Genomic DNA, 21,346 nt, shown 5'->3' with positions numbered 1-21,346 from the left:
CCTTTTCCGCTTCTGGTACCAACTGAATAGCCCCCATATGCTTAAGAGAGGGAAAGTACTTGTTTTTGGGCCTCTGCCCACTGATTTGGGGGTAGGTCTGGCCACCTGCTTGGTGTTGGCAACGTGTGGAAGTGAAATCTGTATCCCTGAGACACTACATTTAAAACCCATTTGTCCTTGGTAATTAGTTCCCAGTTCTTCGCATGAAGAGCAATCTTTCCCCAAAGGGGCAGTCAGTTGATAAGTGCTTAGAAATTTTAAAAGGAAGTCATTCAGACAGCTTACCATAGGGGGGAGTCTTATTCCTCCCAGATTTGGAAGTGGAGGCCCCCCACTGCTTAGTCCTGTGCGTACCCTGGGACTGCACCTGGGAGCTCTGCTGGATCTGGGTTTGGACTGAGAAGGTCTGGAAGAGGCAGGAAAGGACCAATTCTTGGAAGGCCAATGCCTACTAAATCTTAGAGGTTGTACTTGTAAAAAAAATCTTTAACAGTTTGCATAGATTTAGCTTTTTCTTCCATCTTTTTAAGAACTTTTTCTGCCTTGTTGCCAAACAGGCGGTCCTGGTTTAGGGAAGCATCCAGTAATTTTGCTTTAGCATGATCTGGTAGGGATTGCTCCTTAAGCCAAACATGCCTTCTAAGTACAGACCCAGTTACACCAGCCCTGCAAGATGCCTCTAGAGAGTCAAAACCACATTGCAAAGTCTGTTTTCCAACCTGCTCAGCTGAATTCAATAAGTCCTGTAAATCTTTATTTTCAGCACAATCAGGAAACATCATCATTTTCTGTTTTAGCAATCCAGTAATATGCTGCTGATACTTCAACATATGAAACGGGCAGTTTAAGGCCCTAATTGCCAAAGTTGCAGAAGTGTATACCTTCTCACCCCATCTATCCAGCGCCCTGGAGTCAATATTAGAAGGGGTAGGATTTTTGGCAGTAGTAGCTTTAATGCCCTTAGGCCCCTGTGAAATAGTATCAGGATCCACAGTAGGATTTTTGAAAAGGAACTTGTGAGAGTCAGGGATCCTGTAATATCTATCAGGTTTCCTGGGAGCAGGAGGTAAAGAGTCAGGGGTCAAGCTAGATTCTGCAAATGCATCATCAACAATGTCTAGTACAGGAGGTATGAGCTAAAGGCCTGTGCTGGGGCAGGAGTAAGAAATCCCTAAGCCTCTTTTTGGAATCAGAGAAATCCTGACTTTCCCAACGAAAATGCTCCTTGAGAGTATGCAAGGTTTCACTAAAAGAGAACTCCTCTGGGGGGGGGGGGGGGGGGGCAGAGGGAATGGAGTACTCAGCATCAGAATCCTCATAGGTAGATAAGTAAGGGTAAATCCTGGTCATCAGAAGAAACAGAAAATTCAGAATCCTGGTCGGAAGTATAAACAAACTCAGTCCTAGGGCTCTTAGAGGGAGAATTCTGGCTTCCCCTGATTAAAGTAATAAGGTCTTCAGCCATTTTAATCATCTGTTTTTTAGGCATAGAGGCCTGACCATGCAGTCTGGGCGTCAGTTGTTTAGGCATAGTTCGAGATTTAGGCCTTGAAGAAGATGGCGTCGGTTTAATATGCAAGTCAGTAGGCCTGAATACACCCTCAGAAGCCAGTGCCTGCACAGCAGCTCCGGACCCATCCAAGGTAGAGACATCTGCAGGTTCCACAGTTGAAGCATCTCGAGGCATACCGGACTCAGAATGGGTCTCAGTAGAGGCCTGTGAATCAGAAGTAGCAGGTATCAGGGGCTTCGAAAGTGCCTCACTGAGTACCGGTGAACTGACGACTGGCTTAGGAGAAGCATCGTCGGCAGCTTTGGACCTAGGCGGCCTATCTCTGTCTTTATCTTTGCGTTTTTTTTGGAATGTCGGTAGTTGGATGGCTGACCGAAGACATATCAGGATAATTGAAAAGGGCACCAAAATATTTAGAAGCGTAAATATACTGATGACGGACAGCTCGTGGTTTAAATAAGGCACAAAACTGACAGCGAGGTACATCGTGGTCTGGGCCTAGGCAAGGAATACAGTACAAATGAAAATCTTTATGAGGTATTTGCTTTCCACAAGTAATGCAATTATTTACTTTTACTGACATCGGTTAAGAGCAAGAAAAAGATTCCTCAATGGGGCACTTAGCTTTTAGTTGAAGACTTCATTCTGAAACTCGGAAACGAAAATTGCAGGAGTCAGCCAACTGGCACTTACGAACTGCTTCTGTTGATGTAATGGCGTCAGCTGCATGTTTTATACCCCTGACAACCTGACGTCATGGAAGAAGGGACAGCAACCAATGCAGGACCCAAGACTTTGTTAATCAGGCCGACTGAGGGCTACCTGCAAGCAGATAACTCAAATGTAATGACTGCAACAGTGAAACACGAAGAACATCTGTACTATGTTGTTCGTGTTTCACTGTTGCAGTCATCACACTTGGGTTGATTCCCAAAGCTGAGGAAAGGGTAGAGGCAGTCAAGAAGTGTTAGGGCTGGCTAGCAGGCCTTGTAAGACTGCTGTAGCAAATCCAGCTCTGGATTTAGAAAAAAAATAAATAAGTGGTAATGCTTGGTGAAGGTGTGTACAGAACTCCAGGTTGCAGCTTCCAGAATGTCCCTGGTAGGGACACCCCTGAGAAATGCTGTAGACGTGGAAATAGCCCTAGTGGAATGTGTTCTGATCCCCTGTGTGGTAGGTTTTCCATGGTGCTTGTAGCAGAAATGGATGCAGTGTGCTATCCATTTGGAAATGGTTTGTTTTGAAATGGCCTTACCCTCTGCCCCTGTAGCAAAGCTGACTAGTAGCTGGTCAGATTTTCTAAAAGGTTTAGCCCTGTTAAGGTAGAACCTGAGCTGTCTGTGCATGTCCATGGAATGCAGGATCCTTTTCCCTTTATTCTGAGGATTAGGGAAGAAGGTTGGTAAAAGGATGAATTGGTTTAAAGCCACACTAGACACCACCTCAGGCATAAAGGATGGGTTATTCCTAAGGGAAACCCTGTCCACATGGAAAATAATGAAGGGTTCCACAGCCATTAGTGCCTGTAACTCAGACACTCTTCTTGCTGAAGTTATGGCTAAAAGCACGGCTGTTTTCCAAGAGAGGAATTTTAACTCTGCTGAAGCAGCAGGTTCAAACAGGGGAAGCAAGGGATTTTCCAGTACAAAGTTAAGGTCACAGGCAAGGGGTGGGTGCTATCCTAGGGGACCTTAAGTTGTTAGCCCCTCTCAGGAACTGTTTGATGAGAGGGTGAGAAAATAGAGGTGGTTCAGTATTATAATGAGCTGAGATGGCAGAGGCATGAATCTTAATGGAGGAGAAAGATAGGGCTCTGTGGAGTAGCTTTGCTAAGTAATCCAGGATTTGAGGTAAGGAGGGCACTGCTGTGTCCTTTCCTTGAGACTGAGTCCAAGAACAATATCTTTTCCACTTTTCAGCATAGGATTTTTTAGTACTAGGCCTTCTGGACTAAAGAATGACATCCAGCACCTGTTTGCGGAAGGTTGCTGGTGGTGTATTCAGAGGATAAGCCATGCTGCTGCAAGGTTTAGGGTTTGCAACTGTGGATGCAAAATCTGTCCCTCCTGCTGAGACAGCAGGGAAGGTGTCTGGTGAAGAGTGGCACTGCAGTCAGACTGCGTAAGAGTGGGAACCAGTGCTGGTGTGGCCAGTCTGGGGCAATAAGAATTGCCCTTGGCCTGTCCTGTTTGATCTTGAGTAGTAGTTTTGAGTGGAGGGGCAAAGGGGTAAAGGCATAAGTTGAGAGGTTTTCCCATTTGAAAGATAGGGCATCCACCTTCCAGACCCTGCTGTCAAGGTTCATGGTGCAGAATTTACTCAACTGGTGGTTCTCAGGGGATGCAAACAGATCCACCTCTGGTGTCCCCCACCGCTGGATTAGAAGGTTTAAGGTGTTGGGTTCCAATTTCCACTCGTGGGTCTAGGAGATTTCTGCTTAAGTCATCTGCCAGTGAATTTTGTTTGCCTGGCAGGAATTGAGCTTGTAGATGCACTTGGTTGCTCAAGGATGTGTTCTACAGGGTCATGGCTAACTTGCAGAGTGGGTAAGAATGGGTTCCCCCCTGCTTGTTTATGTACCACATAACTGTGGTGTTGTCTGTTATCAGCAGCTGTTCTGGAAGGATTAGGTATTTGAAGGCTGTCAAAGCATTCTGTACAGCTAGCATCTCTTTTTCATTGATGTGCAGGAGAATTTGTCCTGCGCTCCACTTGCCCTGAATGCATTTGCCTGCCATGCGAGTCCCCCATGCAAAGTCTGATGCATCTGTTGTCAGGGTTTGGGCGGCGAGAGGTTGAGTGAAAGGCAGTCCCTTCTTGTGGTTGCATGCTTCTGCCCACCAAAGGAACTCTGCCCTTAGACAAAGTATGATAGGAATGACTGTTTCCAAGTCCTGAGAATGTTGGCACTAAAGACTTTTTAAGTACCACTGAAGTTTCTTCATATGCAGTCTTGCATATGGAATTAGCAGAATGCATGAGACCATGAACTCTAGGGCTTGCAGTATTTTCCTTGCAGATAGCTGGGTTTTGGTGGCCATTTGTTTGAAGTAGTTGGTCAAATAGACCTGTTTTTCTGGAGTGAGACATGCCATCTGGGAAGTTGTGTTCAAGCTTGCTCCCAGGAATGCAATTTTTTGACTGGGCAACAGTTGTGATTTCTTTTCATTGATTGTGTACCCCAATGAAGTTAGGAGTGTTCTTACAAATGCCAGGTGCTGAAGTAGCAATTCTTGACTGTCCGCCTGAATCAGGCAATCATCCAAGTATGGGAAAATGTGGATATTTCTCTCCCTGCAGTATGCAACAGCTGGAGCTAGGCACTTTGTGAATACTCTGGGTGCAGTAGATAAGCCAAAGGGAAGTGCAGAGAATTGATAGTGCATAGAGCCGGCCCCGAAGCATAGATATTTCCTGCAAGACTCCCTTATGGGGATGTGCAGATAAGCTTCTTTTAAGTCTAGGGTGAATAACCAGGCACCCTTGGCTAGCATAGGGAGAAGCTGTCGCAGGGTAAGAATTTTGAATTTTGGGACCACCAGAAAGGTGTTGAGAATTTCTGGGCACCAGAAACAGTCTGAAGTAGAAACCCTGTCCCCTTTGTTGTAGTGGAACAGGTTGAATGGCCCTGACATTGAGCAGGGAAAGTACTTGCTTTTGAGCCTCTGCCCTCTGGTTTGGAGGAAGGTCTAGAAAACCACTTGGGGTGACAGTGAATGGAAGTAGAATCTGTACCCTTGGGATACAATGTTTAGGACCCATCGGTCCTAAGTAATGGACATCCAGTTTTTTGCATGAAGGGCAAGTGTTCCTCCTAAGGGCGCAAGTAATTGGGCAGGACTGGGAAGGATAATTGAAAAGTCATTGTGAACTTTTTCCATAAGGGGGTGGCTTACCACTCCCTGTTTTTGAGGTGGGGGCACTCCATTGTTTAGATCTCTGTGTACTCTGAAACTGTAGTCTGGGTGGTCTGTTCCCCCTGGGTTTGGACTGAAGGCCTGGAAGGGGCTGGAAAGGACCAGTTTTTAGAAGGCCAGTGCCTACTGAATCTACGTGGCTGCACTTGTAAGAATTCTTTAACAGTTTGCATAGATTTATCTTTTTCTTCCATCTTTTTAAGAACCTCTTCTGCTTTCATGCCAAACAAACAGTCCTTATTTAAAGAAGCGTCCAGCAATTTTGATTTGACATGACCTGGCAAGGTTTGTTCCTTCAAACAAGTGCGCCTTCTCAGTACAGATCCAGTAACTATCAAAGCCACACTGCAAAGTATGCTTACTAACTTGGTTTGCAGAATGCATTAACTCTTATAAATCTTTATTTTCTGCATAATCAGGAAGTAACACCATTTTTTTGTTTAATTAGTTTCATAATATGTTGCTGGTACTGCAACATGTGAAACTGGCAATTCAATGCCCTGATGGCAAGAGTTGCAGAGGTATATACCTTCTTACCCCATCTGTCTAAAGCTCTGGAATCCCTGTCTGAAGGGGTAGGGTTTTAGGCTGTATACATAAGGCTTAATACCTTTACGTTCCTGGGAAATGGTCCCTGGATCCACAGTAGTATTCTTAAAGAGAAATTTGTCGGAATCAGGTACTCTGTAGTACCGGTCAGGTTTTCTAGGGGCCGGTGGTAAAGTGTCTGGAGTAAGACTGGATTCCATGAAGACATCATCTACAACATCCAGGACAGGGGGTATAGCTAGAGGCCTGTGCTGAGGCAACTCCAAAAATTCCCCTGAGTCTCTTTTTGGACTGAGGGTAGTCCTGACATTCCCAGTGGAAATGTTCTCTCAAAGTATGCAAGGTTTCACAAAAAGAAAAATCCTCTGGAGGGGAGGCATAGGGAATGGATTCCTCTGCATCTGAATCCTCATAGGTTGATAAGGGTATGTCCTGGTAATCAGAAGGGTCAGAGTCAATGGACTCCTGGTCTGTAGAATCAGAATGAAACTCAGTTATTTGTCTCTTAGCAGGGGAAGGCTGGCTTCCCCTAATTAGGGTAATAAGGCCTTCAGCCATTCTAAGCATTAACAACAAATTACACCCTAAGGAGTAAACTCCACACACCAAGCGTAAAATAAACTTATGACAAAAACAAGCAATTCCTTGATGTGTGCGACCATGCAAACGAAGTTAAAAGCACAAGATAGTTCCTTCTGTTTTAAAACAAGTTTTATATGTGCACAGGTTAGCGCTTTCACAGTAGCTTCTTCAGACCATCAAGCACATTACTAAAACAATCAACTTTAAATACTCAAAACAATGACGTAATTCAGTTATTAAAGGCATACCTTAACTCTATACAGAGTACTTATTTAACCATATTGTATAAAAAATATTTTTATGATATGCATATCACACTATAAAATGTAAAATTTAAAACTGTGTTTATGTATTTTGATAAACCTAAATGAATTAATCTAATAAAACCAGTTAGATGTTCATCGGGCTTTCAAAATGGGTTTAAGTGACGCTCTTTCATTAAGACCATGATTTCTGTCCACTCTAAGTTTTAAAATCCATTCGGTTTCTCTTTTTTCTGTATTATTCCTTATATTGCCTTGTCTAATAATGGGTTTAATAATGTCTATAGCTGCAAATTTAAATGTATGACTACTGTCATACATATCTACATGCTTAGCTAAGGCATTATTTAAGTACTGTGTTCTAATAGCATACAAATGTTCTGTGATTCTAGTTCTAAAAGCTCCGTCAGTTTTTCCTATACAGAATGAGCTACAAACTTCACATTCAGCTAAATAGACAATGTTTTCTGTTTCACATGTAGCATTTATTTTAAAGCTATAACTTTGTCCTGTATCTGGATGGATGAATTCACTATTGGTGTTAATATATCTACAAAAATTGCAGTGTCCACAAGGTTTAGTATTTCCAAAATTACTATATATATCTCTATCTAAATGGTCACATAACAATCTTTTTAAATTTGGTTTATTTTTAAATCTAAAAAATGGTTTGTCACCAACTATATTTTTGATTTCATCATCACTCATAAGTATTTTCCAGTTATTATTGATAATATTATATATAACATTGTTATCATTAGTATAAAACATAGATATCAATGTTCTTGTCTAATGGTCTACTAGACTTATCTAAATCTGTTCGTGTAGAAAAGTAGGGTGCTGCTCTATCTTGTCTGAGTTCATTTATATCATTTAAGACTTTATCTGTTTCTATCTCTCTATATCCACGTTTAATAAGTCTATCTCTAAAGACATCTATAGCATCATAAAAAACTATGTCTGTAACATTTAGGAGTGATATACGTATAGCTTGCCCTCATAATGTTTTTGAATATATACTGAGGGTGCATGCTTCGCCTATGCAATATATTTCTTTGACATTGTTTCCTAAATACTCCTGTGTTAATGTATCAATCCATAACGCTTTCTAAATACAAATCTAAGTATTCTATGTAAACATTGGAATAATTATATGTAAATTTCAAATACCTTGTCATGCAGTTCATTTCTAAATATTTTATATATATAATATTTTTTATACAATATGGTTAAATAAGTACTCTGTATAGAGTTAAGGTATGCCTTTAATAACTGAATTACGTCATAATTGTTTTGAGTATTTAAAGTTGATTGTTTTAGTAATGTGCTTGATGGTCTGAAGAAGCTACTGTGAAAGCGCTAACCTGTGCACATATTAAACTTGTTTTAAAATGGAAGGAACTATCTCGTGCTTTTAACTTCGTTTGCATGGTCGCACACATCAAGGAATTGTTTGTTTTTGTCGTCATTCTAAGCATTAGTTTTTGTGGCATGGGAGCTTGAGCATGTGCTTTGGTCGGTGGTTTTCTAGGTGTAGTGCATACTCTGGGCCTGAGAAACTTGGTAGTTTTAGCTATAAACAAAGTTGTCAGTTTAATTCGAACATCGGTAGGTCGGAATACACCCTCAGAAGCCGGTGCCTGCACAGTGGCTCCAGACCCATCCAAGGTAGAGACATCCACAGGTTCCACAATAGAAGAAGCATCTCGCGGCATACCGGACCCCGAATGGGTCTCAGCAGAGGCCTGTGAATCTGTAGAAGCAGGCATCAGGGGCTGCGCAAAGGCACCTCACGGAGTACCGGCGGACTGGTGACTAGTTTAAAGGAAGCATCGGTGGCGGTTTTGGACCTATGCGGAATCTCTCTGTCTTTATCTTTACTTTTTTTCAGAAGATTGGTAGTCGGATGGCTTATCAAAGCCATTTCGGAATATGGAGAATGAGAGTGAAAGAATTTAGCGACAAAGATAGCTGTACGATGAATGGTTCGGGTGTTAAACAAGGCACAAAACCGACAGCGAAGGACGTCATGGCTTGGGCCTAAACAGGTGATGCAGTAAGAATGAAAATTACTGTGAGGTATTTGCTTTCCACAGGCAAGATGATTGTTAACTTTTTCTGATATCGGTTAGAGCAAGAAAAAAGGATCCCCAACGGGATACTTATCTTTAGAAGACTTCAGGTTTGAAACTCGAAAAACGAAAATTTCAGGTAGTGGCCGATCGGCTCTTGCGAACTGCTTCTGCTTCGGGCTCCTTCTCGGCAAGAAAGACTGATGTAATGGCATCGGCTGCCTATTTTATACCCCTGACGACCTGACGTGATGGAAGAAGAGACAGCATCCGACACAGAAATCCCAAGACTCTGGTATTCGGGCTGACTCAGGGCTACCTGCAGGCAGATAACCCAAGTGTGATGACTGCAACAGTGAAACATGAAGAACATCCATTGTTACAGCCAGAAAAAACATTTCACAAAATGTCTGGCTTTATCATACAAGATCTTGAAAGTGATTCTGCAATATTAGAAATGTGGACAAGTACAACACAGGTGAGGAATACAGCCAAAAGCAAGCTAAACAAAACTATTCCTGCTCTCTTGAAATCTAGCTCTAGCAAACAAAAACTTTGATAGCTTTGTAGCCAATAGGGGCAAAGACAACAGTGTGCAGAATCTTTGGTGTGTGCATTACATGAATGTCAGACATGTTTTTGGCTTAACTTGATACTTTAGTGCTACTGAAGGTATCTACTTGAAATTTTTTTATTGTTAGACAAGAACACTGAGTCACATTCCTGTTGCAGACCCAATAAATGATCGGCACATCTACTTCCTGTGCAACAGTAATAATATGTCCCTCTTGCAGATGTAACAGAGCTCCATGGAGTTGTCTGACAGTACATGTAAGACTCCTAGAAACAGCAGTGGATGAACTCTATGTCATACAATGAACCACTTGCATCTGTATATCTTAAGTGTGGTTACTTTATAACTTGCACTATACATTCTGAGTTTGGGAGATCCTAAGGGCAGAGCTAGATCCAGCACTAGGTGACCAAGGCAGTTGGCTATGGCCCCGGTGGCTGGGTGGAGGCAACTGGCCAGAGGCTTCCACATTAACGTTTTAACTAATTCAAAAGAATTAAACATTTCTTCTTTAACATCGCGGCAGCGTCTTCTTCAAGATGACACACATGCATTCTGCCATTCATGCATGCATCTTTAATATGACACACACATACCAGCACAGATGTAATGCAAACACATTCCACACTTGCAAGAGAAGCACTGTAGGGGGGCCCAATCCATTACCCTGTCTAGGGCCGCATTTGAACATGATCCAGCTCTGCCTAAGGGAAGTCATGATTATTAAGAGATGCATCGAGAAACAGGGTTTACAGCAAACATTCCCTTGCATAGTATATGCCTTTCAAAAAACTAGGCAGGTTGCCCCATCACAGCAAGGACCTTCCTAACAATAAGAACTAGTCATCCACTGAATCTCATATTACCATCCACTGAACTTAACCGGTCTTTATTCCCATTCCAGAAGATTAGTGTGGACTGCAGTTCTTGCTACAGAAACCATGAAAGTAAGGTCAATACCCTGTTAACTTAGAAAAATATCTCATAATGCTTCATATTAAATGATGCTTCTACAAAATGCATGTTCTCATCCAAGAAAAAGTAAACATTTTTGATCTCACTGGGTTGGCTAACTTCGAAAGCATGTGCGCAGTTCTGAATCCTACATATGCCAACAAGATCTTGCTTTAGGCCATTAACTAGTTCTTCAGGTACAGGATTACTGTGTCACACACAAAATTGTATGCACACACTACTGCATGGTACTTGGAGGGAAACTTATGAAATCAAATGGAAAGTTAATGATTTAAAAATGCCAGCTAACACCTATCGGTTTCAGAACAACAGACTTGGAATTGTACCTCAATATCCAAAATGTACATATATAATTTACTCCCTGATATCTAAGCAGGGTGGAGTGGGGACTAGAAGGTAAATTTGTATAAATAATTGCTTCCTATGACTTATCTGGTTACTCAAATCCAGGCTGAATCTCTATGCACAGATTTATTAAGGAAATGAAAATTATGGGAACAGACTTCCAGTGATCACTCACATGTCAGGATTAACTGAATGCCTCCACTTTGCAAAGAAGGGTCATATCATCTTAAAAATTCATGATAACTGAGATTCAAGTAGTTAACAGAGACGTGAAGACATCAGAATGGAGAGCTATGAAAAGGGCTCATGGTGATCTCATAGCACAAGTATCCTTGCTGAATATGTGCAATACACCTTACAACTGGCATGTCTGTTTTTTAGCAAGTACACATTCTTAAGCTACAGTACACGGGTTCCTGCTCATTGTGGTCCAAGACAAAATGAGAAACTCTCATAAGTAATACCTTGGGGAGCCCTAAATATATGGATGAAAAATAAGACTTACACTAGTCTGCACAAACAGTAACCCAAATGAAAATAATCAAGAAAAGGAGTCTTGACTGGGACCTAGATGACCCAGGTTCAGCTAATGGCATGTGTACTGGAGCAGCCAACAAGAAAAAGGCTAGATTTGCCTACTGCCGGACTCCCCTTCCCTGCAGGGAGGAAGACAGTCTGATCACTGAAACAGTGGCATCAACCATGACAGGTGCACAGTATGAAAGATTATGATCAGGTATGTGTGCTAAGCCACTGGTAATAGTCTCAGCTGTGTATGAATGCATAGGAAGAGGTACTGTAAAAACTCGGTCATGATGTAACTGTACTATCAGCAGACAGGGGTGGGACAGTATGCGAGAAGGAGGACACTCCTTACCTCTGTATCATTAATGATTTTACTTTGTGGGTGGAGTTATTGGGTATTTTTAAAGCCTGTGGACTGACAAGGTTCATAGGACAATACTCTGCTATTGGCCCAGAGGTCCTAATAAGCCTAGCCAAGAATTATGCCCATGTTCTCTCAACATCAGCAGCTGTTTCCCTTGTCCAGCAAGGACAGAGGTGGGATCCCCAGGGGTGTATTTTGTTTCCCACACAGCCATCCAGGTTCCTCAAAGCTTGACATGGAGAGGAAGTCTATTCCACAGATGAGGGAGTCTTTGGGACACAAATCTATCCTGCCAACAAGTTCTATTAATGTCATAGACCAGGTTAATGCCTTGACTGCAGGTTGCGCAAGTGGACTTCAACTTATGGATATGCAGCAACTCCATCAAGGCTGAGTCTGAGATGGTCTTGTATGCCAGACACAGGCCACCTCTGAGCAGTCTGTATGACACTGAGTAGAGGGAAATGGCTTTTAGCCTATCTGTTATAGGATAGGTGTTTGAGACTCTGGATTTTCCTGGTCAGGAACCTCTATGATCTCTCCAGCTGCTCCATGTGCTTCGCAAGGTACATGCTGAAGGGGACACTGTAAGAGTACAGGGATGTTATGACCTCCTTGTTCCTGGATGAAATACCCTTATTTATGAGGTGGGCCATATAGAAAGCCTTCCATACAATGGAAGCAACGCGGTGGTCAAAAGTCAGGTCCTCTTGGACGATGTTCACATCACTAGGGGAATTTAAGACAATGCCCAGCTTGCAGTCATCTGCAAACTTGGTCAGCCACAGATCACTGGTTTTGGCTTGCAACTCAGAAAAGTATATCCCAAATAGTAGAGGCCCCAAGACTAATCCTTAGGGTACAACACTCATTATGAGTCTACTACTAGAGGTGACTTCCCCTATTTTGACTGAGTGGGTTCTATCAGTGAGCCAGTTAGCTACCCATCTGGTAACATATGGTTGATGCCTAGCTGGAAGAGAGTATCTATTATGCCCAAGTGGGGAATAGTGCTGAAGGCTTTGGCTAGGTTAAGGTAGGTGAGTGTGCACAGTCTTCCTCTCCTCCATGGCTTTGGTGACTGTTTTAAAGAAGTAAACCAAGTTTAATAAGCATGATCTCCCTTTGACAAAAGCAAACTGTGTTTGGAGGTTACCAATGTCCTTGTTTATTAGGTCCATGATGATGCGTTCCATTGCCTTGCAGATCAGACTAGTTAGGCTGATGGGCCTATAACTGCCTGGGTTAGTGGACACATTTTCGTGTAGAGGGATGACAGTGGCTGTCCTCCATTCAGCTGGGACGAAGCCAGTACTCAGGCTTTGGTTGAATAGGGTGCCTAATGGAGCTGAGAGCTCGTGCCAGAGTTCATGTAGGATACAGCCAGGGAAGTTGTCAGGTCCCATGGAGACTGAATTTTTTGCCTTTGAGAGGGCATTAAAGATCTGCTCCCTGGTGATGAGGGGAGGGGGGCAGGTGCTGGGGATGTCCTGGTTTACTGATGGGGAGAGACAGTGGGGTGAAGTTTTCAATTAACCTGTCTGCCAGCAGGTTGGCTATATCTATGGCATTTGTGTATGTGGTGTTATTGACCACCAGTTCAGAGCAGATTTGGGTGTTACCTTTGAGACTGTGGACATATGTGAAGAAGGCCTTGTGATTGTCCTTAGTGGATGTGCCCAATCTGGACTTGAAATTAGCCTTACAGGATTTCACCAGTGACCTTATTTGCTTATTCAGACAAAGGAGAGATTGCTTCCAACTTGGCACCTGCTCCTTCTTGGTCCTGGACAGCAATTTTTTTTCCTTTTACTATACAGTTTGTTTTTTGCTGCTGTCCACCAGACAGGTTTACTCTTCCTTGAGGAATATAATTTGGTCCTATCAGGTATTGCTGTGTCCATACAGGTATGTAGTTGTTCATATAGTTTTTTGGTGTAGGCATGGATATTAGTGCTAGTTCCAACTGAAGGGATGGTGGCTGTGAAGCTGCTTATACCTTCTCTGAGGAAATCATAGTCCGCTTTGGAAAAGCTTTTTTTGTTTGACCCTGACAAGGGGAGAGGTCAGGGGAGATGGCGACTTCAAAAGTGATTGCTTTATGGTTGGGTCTTACCAAGGAGGATGACAATGTAGAAGTGCTACAGTGGCTACTCATGTTGGTTAGTACCAGGTCTAGGATATTTTCATCTCTCGTAGGGGTGTAGAGATCAGCTGATCCAATGCATTGATGAAGTCGAGGAATCTCTGGGCATTCATGTTTGGGTAACAATAGGTCTTCCACTCTATGGTTGGGTAGTTAAATTCACCCAGGATTAGGGTACAGGGTTGAATCTTGATGGATTCAAGTAAGTTCAGATAGGTGGAGTGGGCATCCTGAGTCATGGTTGGGGGTCTGTAGCTAGTTATGACTTGAATAAGTGTTTTGTCAACAGTTAACTACACTTGGAGTGTCTCCCGTTTGTCATATTGTTTGACCAGCCTGGAGGTATACATGTCTTTTATAAATATTGAAACTCCACCTGCTTTGGCTTTGTAGCCCTCCATTTTGGGTCTGAAAGTATGGTAGGATGAGTAACCTGTTAAGGCTGGGGTGCTCTCCACAGCTTTCAATCATGTTTCAGTGACTGCACAAATGTCAGCATCCTCCCGGGCAAGGAATGCTTGCAATGAGTGAAGTTTCATGCTAAGACTCCTAGTGTTTAGTAGCATGACCTTCAAATTTCATTTAGAAAAAGTTTTCATGTTGGCAATTTTGTTCTCATGACTTTGCCTAAAAAGGCACTACGGGGGAGGCAAGAGTCTTTGCCAGAAGCCTGAAGCCCAGGGGATACAGATGAAGGCCATTTCTGGCAAAGCATCGTGGTCTGTCAATCATGTCCTCCTCCCAAGGCTGTCAGGTACTAGATCTCCTTGGAATGGCACCAGAAACAAAGCCAATTATTAAAGTCAATCATTTTCTCTTTGTATTGAGGCATCATTCTAGGTGATGGTAGGATGCTGGCTGCTTAAGGCTAGGGACATACCTGACTGGGACACACATTCAGTAAGCTTAATCATGGTCTCTCTTCATATAGTCCAGAGAGGTACGTCTCAAGTCATTCAGGCCAACATGGACTATGACATAGTCAGAACAGTACCTGTTGTTGAGAAACTTGAGTAAGTGCATAATATGGCAGATTCTAGTACCTGACAAACAACTTACTATGACTTTCTCCATGTCTAGCCTGGTGAGGGGCACATCTGTGTGTCAAATAAACACCTCTACCAAGTGTCGAACCCGGGCCCCTCTCAACTATAGAACACTATATTAACCCACCATGGCCAATAATATCACATTCAGATAGCCCCAGTCAAGGAGCTGACCACACCCTCAGGTTGTTTGGATGACTATGTGCACAGCCTTTGGGTTAAATCTGGTTCTCTGTTACATGAATCTAATACTGGCCAGAAATTAAAGTTGTCCATGGTACCTACTACAAAACAAGAACTTTGGAACACTGTTATGCTACTGACCTACCAGAGAGGGACTACAACCCCTGAGTCTCAGCAAAAGCTCAGTAACAGCCTAAAGATGCTGCACTGATGATACTGTCCCTTACACAAGAGCAGTGCAAAGGCATGCAACTATTTCATTGGAATCAGTACCATCTTCAGGTTATGAACTGCCAAAATCTAAAACAGTTACTAAAAGCTTTCAGCATTGCAACTGCTCATACTTACAATACTGTCACAAGTGATCAAATGTAGGTAAATTTGACATTTAACAAGAATGTACCTGCAGTGGGATGGCACACTCCTCATCCCCATATCCCTGATCTCTTACTATACTAACTCTGAAGCTGAGTGATCTCAGAATAACAGTGTACGACCACTGTCGATCATGCTGTCTTCCATACATGGTTAGTGGAAAACACACTGCTGCATAATCTGTTTCTGTAAGCCATAACCATTCATCAGGTTATGAATCGTTAAAGTTGGAAAAAACTAATTGCTGAGATCTGTTATTGCCCGATACTAAAAACAGCAGATATTTGAATACATCATTTTATAATTGGATGAATGGGCTGGAAGGCAGCATTGCGGCCGCTGAGCTTCAGAGTTCTCTCCTGTCCTCTGGATGTTGAATGGGTGACGTTTGCATGTCCTCTTAGTGCTGAATGAGTTTTTCTTGGATTATTCCTGCCCCCCCCCAAGATATGCTTACTAATCTATATTAAGATGACAGTAGAGTTTTACTGCAGATACCTTTTTATCAGAGTCAGCCCCATAAAGATGACTGAGTAGGATTACATCAGTGACAAAATGAAATAAAGACATTAAAAACATTTCAGTCAAACTCAGCATACCAGTAACAAAATGAAATAAATAAAACCATTAAAAATAGCTCAGGTAAATTACAAGCTTCAGTAAACACATGCTTGCTTTTTCTAACATTGCCACAGGAGAAAGAACATCAGACACTGATGGGTCTTACTCAGTGCAGAGCATACCAGACTTTTGCCTTGTATTTTTGGTCTGTTCCTCATAAAATGTAAGGTTTTCTGGCAGATTTCTGGCAAAGCAAAAAATAAGTAGTCACTAAAGAATGCCATACATTTGAGTTTCAGACTTTATACCCTTCAGAAAATGCATGATAACACAAAGCCAATTATTCTAGCAACTATCTAGGTTTGTTAAGGGCAATATTTTGTCCCTGATTTGAGGAACTTGTCCTCCCCCTCTTTATTTTTAGCTTTGCCCAGATTTCCTGCACTTACAGGCTGAGAGGTATGCACGAACCCTAAACAAGCTGCTAAAACACACCATTACTGATCAAGTGGAAGAGGGTGGCAATGTTACAAGGTGGGTTTTGAACAATAATTAGGAAACAGGTATGCTAACACTTCACCATGAATAGGACAGAGGTCTTGGGGAAAACATTCCATCATTTAACAAAGCGTATCAGGCTGGAAACGCAAAAGGAAGGATTGCAGTGAAAACCTAATTTTGACCATTTTGGTAAAGCTATAAATATTTTACCACATATATGTACTACAGGTCAGAATCTAACTAGGGCTGGTTGAAGGTGGTGACTACTGCTCGCTGAAGCTGTTAGGATACACAATCTGCACCTCAGAAGAGTTGCCTATATGACACAAGTTCATTTAAGCACTTTGTAGTGTGGGTGTAGGTTTGTAAGTATAGCAAGGAGCTAGTATAAGCTCTTAACTGCTGGTACAGAAGATTGCAATCATATTCTTTTGTCCGACTATGGAAGGACATTTTTTTAGGTCCTCAACTTTGTATTGAGGAAGCCAAATGAGCTACATAACACTCTGCTACAACTGCACTAAAATAATTAAATTAATTGTTACTGGTGATGCAGATATTAGCAAAGAGAAGTCCTACCATTGCAAGCTATAGACGTTCTGAACTTCAGTTCTGTGCCAAGCTATAAATATTTTAGCATGTGAATTTATAAGACACCTATTTGTTTAGTTTTTTTGAAATCACAACAAGCAGCAACTGCTTTTCCTAAAAAAAAAAAAAAAATTTGCAAAGACTTGCACATTTACTGAATTGTCTGAAAAGAAACTTTAAACTCTTACTTGGACGAGATACTCTGATCTCCACAGGACTCGATGTCCTGTTGGCTAACTTTATCCAAGTATCAGTCAAATTCTTTCTCCATAATTCTGCAGCACACTGGTATTTTCCAGCCTCTCCATCACTGACCCTTCCAATTACCAGCCGCACTTGGCCAGCAGATTCAGTCCTCTCTAAGGCAGCTCTTGATTTGATGTTAGGATATGTATTCCCCCAGTGGATGGCACCATCCTGAGTAAGTGTGACAATGTCATAAAATCCAGATGAACCAGCAGGCTGAAACCTCCAAGTTACTGACATTCGGACACTTGTAGGGTAGCGAGGCCTTATTACACAGTGCAGTTCAGCTGAATCATTGTAGGTCACACCAGGGGTTCGAATAACTGCAGTCACACTGAAACCAGTTTCTTTAAGAGAAGAAAAAAACAAACACATTACTGTTTTAGAATAAAACACTTTATGGTTTACTATGAAGCAATCACCCAAGTAGTACCTCAGTGACTTGCATTTACAAAACAACGTGTCGACCCCTTCACTTCACTACATGAAATGTATCCTGTTATCAAAGCTCATATGCATCATGTCTAATGATCATTTTTAGAATGACAAAACTGGTTTATTATTGTAAGACTGAGTCTTGCAAAGTCCAAAGTGGCAATTGTAATTATGAAACTCCATAAAACTAAGCTCCTCTAGGCTTTTGAATATTGGCTAAAACTTTATTCTTCTCCACAGAGCATTTCTTAGGTAATGCCAAAGTGACAAATCTTCCAACACTGCAAAATCTACCCAAGGGAATCTAAAGGTGTTACTGCTCAATGCCAGCGGTCTAAACAAGACACTCCACTCCCTCCTATCCCAAATCTCCCTACTGTTCTGGACCCAAGGAATAAGCACTACCATGGGTCTTGCAAGGGGTGGGGTGGGGAGGGACATCAATTCCAGGGATTTTGGAACTATTGGCTTTCAGTGTTTGGAGCTTTGGTGTTTAATAATCACAATTAGCAGTTCTGACTTTGCAAGCCTCAATCTTGTAATTGTATCCCATCAAAATCACAAATTAACAAATGCTCATTAAAGTAATTCTTATACCACGTAATAACAGGATCACAAAACAGAAGGTAGAACATACATGCATTACACAACTTGCACACATACTACAAATGAACATATGAATGGATTAAATAGCAATCAATCATAATATAGTTAATGTCTCTCTCTCTCAGCAACCCCTTTCCCACAACTCAGGTCACTACAAAATGAATAATGCAATCTAGAAATATTTGCTACGGGTACTGATATGAAAACTCAGACTATGACCACTAAACAGTCAGAGGCTCCATGCTTCTCTATATGGACTCTGTTACATTATTCACTATTTTAAATATGGTTGGTTTAGACTTTGATTTCCATTTTCTAGTAATTGTTTTTTTGGCAGCCACCAGAATGAAACTTAATAAGCCGGTAATATGTCTAGGCAATTTAGATAATATATTCCAGGTCAAAAATACTTCCTTAGTTACACTAACTTGCTCATCCAGTATTTAAGACAGACCACTTTGTAGGGACTGTTTTACGTCTGCCAATTCAATACACTCCCAAAACATAAGCTCCCAGCTACTTCTTTCTTCTACATCACATCTCCAACATTTGCCATCTACCGGAGGAACAATATTTTGGAGTTTGCTTGGGGTATAAAAATAATTATGCAAACACTTTCAAGCAAAAATACTAAATTGTCTAGACTTTGTTGCATACTTAGGAGTGATAAAATACATCCTCCTGTTGTTTCTTTGGGAACTGCGTATCTAATCTCTCTTCCCAAACCTCCTCTGATGGCTTCCTATAGTTATCATGCAATATTTTACATGCTCTACTAATTATCCCTTGTTTAACAGCAGGTACTGTTCTAGATTCAGCTAAAACCTCTACCAATGCAGGTCTTTCACTTAGGATTCCCCTATTCCCTTTCTCTTTGTATACACTCTGATATCAATCCCTGATACGGAAAGCACTTGCTAGCCTGCAGTCTAAATGTACCCTTGGCCTCTTCCCACTCTATTAGTTTTCTCTCCCTAATTATTTGTTCCCAATATCTTGGTTCCTTTGCCAATTTCCTCCAGTAAATTCTAGCCCCATCTTGACTATTCTTTCGACCCCTAATTGCAGCAATCCCTATTGGAAGAATCTCCTTTCTCCACCACGGTGTTGGGTTAGTTCTTAGAATACTTTCTGCTACTTTATGAATATAATATTCTGTATGATTATTTTTATTCTCCTTAAAGATCTGCATCCAAAATCCCAGTCTCTCCTTATTTATTGGATTTCTCCCTGCTTCATCATCCTTCCTTTCTGCTTTGAATTGTAGCTTCCTGCTTGTGTTATGTATAAAGGCCCTAACTGGGTAGCTCTAAAACATTCATTCAAATCAGGTCATCCTAAACCATCTTGCTCTATTGGAAGGATCAACTTATCCCACTTTAACTCTTGCCCTCTTCCCCTCCAAGATAAATTCCTTCAACTCTCTATTAATTACTATCCACAATTTCTCCTATGATTGATAAAAATATGCCTGGCCTGTGTACAAAACTAAAGGGACTAAAACATTTTTGCTACTTGTATCCTGTTATCCATAGACAAGAGCTTCCAGTTTTTTTTTGTTTAGTTTCTTCACACATACCTTTAGCTGGCATAATATAATCATTTTTAACCCATACTCATATACGTCATTTTATCATGCTCCCATAAATATGGGTATTGCTAAACCAATTCATGTGTGGGTATATCATGAAAAAAAAACTTGGAAATGTCTCAAAAATGTTCCATAACACTGAGATGTCCTTTTCTGGTTTTATCAGGTACAAAATAATATCTTCTGCATATAAAGCCAACTTTTCTTGATTAACATACTAATTATATGTTTGAATTTCGGCATCTATTTTCTTGGCCGATGGTTCTAAATGTAATGCAAATAAACAAAGGAGAAAGATGAAACACTTGTCTAGTTTCTCTGTTCAGACACAACTTATCAGACAGGAAACCTCCTACTTTGATTTTTGCTTCCGATCCCTCCGATATCCTCCTAATAATTGTGTATATTTTTTTAAAGAAACATCCTTATTAAATTACCACTTAGAACATAGACAATTATAAATTTATATAATGAAAACAAACCATATCGAGATAATCCCAGTTGCCAGCATTTTACATCACAAGCTATACTGATAATTTTAGTTACAAACATTATGCACCACTTATAACCTACCCAGTCATTGTCAGACATTACACTGCTCATTCATATCCCGCCTTCTTTTAAACCTCATTCCTCCCCTGTATGTACTGTTCTCACAATTCCCATTTTTCCCTATGTAATTTTCTCCTACCATTTTATAAAGATCCCAGTTCCAGTTATTTGATCTCTGTTACTATATTCATTAGTTCTAGTACAGTTGGTTTAGACTCTGATTTCCATTTTTTTAGCAATTGTTTTTTGGCAGACACCATAATTAGACATAGCAAGCCCTTACTATGTCTAGACAATTCCATTCTGTATCAGAGCTCAAAAAAAATATTTCCCCAGTTACACCAACTTGCTCACCCAGTATCTCAGGTAGAGTTGTCCGCAGGGAATCTTTAAAGTCTGCCAACTCATTACACTTCCAGAATATATTTTCAATACAAAGTTTACAAATGTTTGTATGAAAACATTCCTCACACAGAAGAGGAAACATGGGGATGCATCATGACACTTAAGCCACTAAGTGTCACAATGCCAACATAAATTATGACTGGACACTTTAAAGGAATGTGGGCACACTTTAAACAAGGCAGCAGGTGCTGTGATATCCGCCTGTCACTTCTGGGTAATAGGTTGCCTCTGTTTTGAAAGTGGGGATCTGTTATTAAGAAAGCAAAACTGATGTGTCAGGATGCTAGGCAGTTTAATAAGGGGGTAATGCTATAAGAAGCATTAACTTCTTTTGCAGCAGTCCCTCTTGTCATTCCTGTCAGCTGCACTGTAGACTTGCTATATTCTACTTATGTTGCTAGAATAGGGAACAGCATTCCCCTATCACTA

The 21,346-nt window shown here is 41.3% G+C and overlaps 1 protein-coding gene across 1 annotated transcript in view; it reads right to left on the bottom strand.

Annotated features, from left to right (window-relative positions):
• Positions 1 to 21,346, bottom strand: part of IGSF3 (immunoglobulin superfamily member 3) — a 1,951,941-nt gene that overhangs the window by 648,483 nt on the left and 1,282,112 nt on the right. Inside the window, exon 6 of the mRNA XM_044071533.1 lies at positions 17,271 to 17,675. Within this exon, the coding sequence (XP_043927468.1) occupies positions 17,271 to 17,675 (405 nt within the window). The remainder of the gene's footprint in view (positions 1 to 17,270; positions 17,676 to 21,346) is intronic.

The sequence above is a fragment of the Protopterus annectens genome, chromosome 5.part0 (assembly GCF_019279795.1).
Source record: "Protopterus annectens isolate FY-2018-M chromosome 5.part0, PAN1.0, whole genome shotgun sequence".
Classification (NCBI taxonomy): Eukaryota; Metazoa; Chordata; order Ceratodontiformes; family Protopteridae; genus Protopterus; species Protopterus annectens.
This window is presented reverse-complemented; position numbering and strand designations above follow the sequence as displayed.